The 1783-nt window shown below is 24.0% G+C and overlaps 1 protein-coding gene across 1 annotated transcript in view; it reads left to right on the top strand.

The window, feature by feature from the left end:
* LOC107642152 (probable cation transporter HKT6) overlaps nt 1-1783 on the top strand; it is a 5798-nt gene that overhangs the window by 2841 nt on the left and 1174 nt on the right. Inside the window, exon 2 of the mRNA XM_016345459.2 lies at nt 930-1145. Coding sequence (XP_016200945.1) covers nt 930-1145 — 216 coding nt within the window. The remainder of the gene's footprint in view (nt 1-929; nt 1146-1783) is intronic.

Below are 1783 nucleotides of genomic sequence, written 5' to 3'. Positions count from 1 at the left end.
CTATAAACTATAAAAATTTTGTAAAAAAGAAAACAAAATTTCTTCTTTTTATTGTTCTTATCTTCTTTTACGAAATTCTAAAAAAGTAAAAAAAAAAAAAATTAAAACATCAACCTGACTTGACTGTAATCAAAACATTTCATGTTCTACTATAACATTTGAAAATCCATTATTATTGCACCAATTTGATAGCGATTATAATTTATAATAAATATATCCTTACTTTACGCAAAGGTTCCTAGGTTAAGTTATTTGAACTCTTCCAAGTTCCATAATACTTGTTGTCATGATACTAATAATTTTCATTTTTAATCATATATAGTTGGTTACTTACTTGGTTATACGTATAAGATATGATTTTTTTATAATCCAGTCCCATGTTTATTTTCATTTAACTAATAGAGTTATAATCGCACCTTCCCTCCCCTTTTGTACTTACATTTATTAATTCCAATAATTGATATTTTAATATTGCAATTATTGTGTTCTTGTGAATAATAAGTTAATAGAGTTATTAGACTAAAAATATTCAGAGTTCAATCACAACTTTATTACCATAAAATATCATTGTCTAGTCAATCTGTGTCAAAATGTGGGGTGGGGGTATAAAATAAAGTAGACAACGTGGCTCAAATAATTAATAATAAAATAAAAGGTCTAATAACTTAATACTAAGTGCAGTATTATTATTTTTATTATTGTTATTTTTCAAGTAATACCTGAACTTTTTAGTCAACAAATAATTAATAATCATTGCATTATTATTGAATAAAATAATAACTAGCACATAAAAATTTGATTTGTTAATCCATTTTGAGTATTATTATTACTTCTTTGATTTTGTTTTCATTTTTCTTTTATGGATAGGTTATAATTGAATATATAAGACTAATAATAATGTTTATATTTATTGGATAACATGTGCACAGGTACCTTCCTCCATACACCTCTTTTCTTCCATTGAAAGATCATGAGAAGGATTCAGAAATAAGAAAGAGAAAAGGAAAATTAATGGAGAATTTGATATTCTCTCAGCTCTCCTATTTAGTCATTTTCGTCATACTAGTGTGCATAACAGAGAGGAAGAACCTGAAGGAGGATCCTCTCAATTTTAATGTTTTGAATATTGTTATTGAAGTTATAAGGTTAGACTTCTATTAATTATATTCCATCAACAACCATTGCATGCATTATATTAGGGTTTCTGATCAGATAAAGCATTTGAAAATGCTATATGTTAATTGAGAAAAACTATTGGTAACTAACAATTTTTTGCCAACAAAAATAAAGAAAAATAAACAATTCACAATAAAAAAATATTTGAAATTAGAAATAATAATAAAAAAATAGAATTTAGTGTCTAGAATGTAGGACTTAGAATTTAAGATTTAAGATTTAGGATGATTGAAAGTGGTCGTTAGAAGAGTTTGCCAGCGACTGACACTACAATCAATGAAATAAGTGATTTATGATTATAGGTGAAATTAAAGTATTAGAAAGAAGAAAAAAAAAAGGTAAAAACGATCATTTAAAAAAAAGGTAAATAGTTCATGAATTTTTTTAGTTTATTAACTGATATTGTCTGATTTTTTGTTGGTTATCTAACATAATTGATAAATTAATTATATATTGTCCGTGTAAACATATATTTAGAAAGTATATTATTTTTAGCTAATTCTAAAATGAAAGAATTTTTCCATGCATAGAATAAAGAAAAAGGTTTAATTTTATATTAAAAATTAATAAAAATAAAATAAAATATTTCATGTGATAATCATTCAAC

Source organism: Arachis ipaensis, chromosome B05, assembly GCF_000816755.2.
Source record: "Arachis ipaensis cultivar K30076 chromosome B05, Araip1.1, whole genome shotgun sequence".
NCBI lineage: Eukaryota > Viridiplantae > Streptophyta > Magnoliopsida > Fabales > Fabaceae > Arachis > Arachis ipaensis.
The sequence above is the reverse complement of the archived record's forward strand: the minus strand, read 5'-3'. Positions and strand labels throughout refer to the sequence as shown.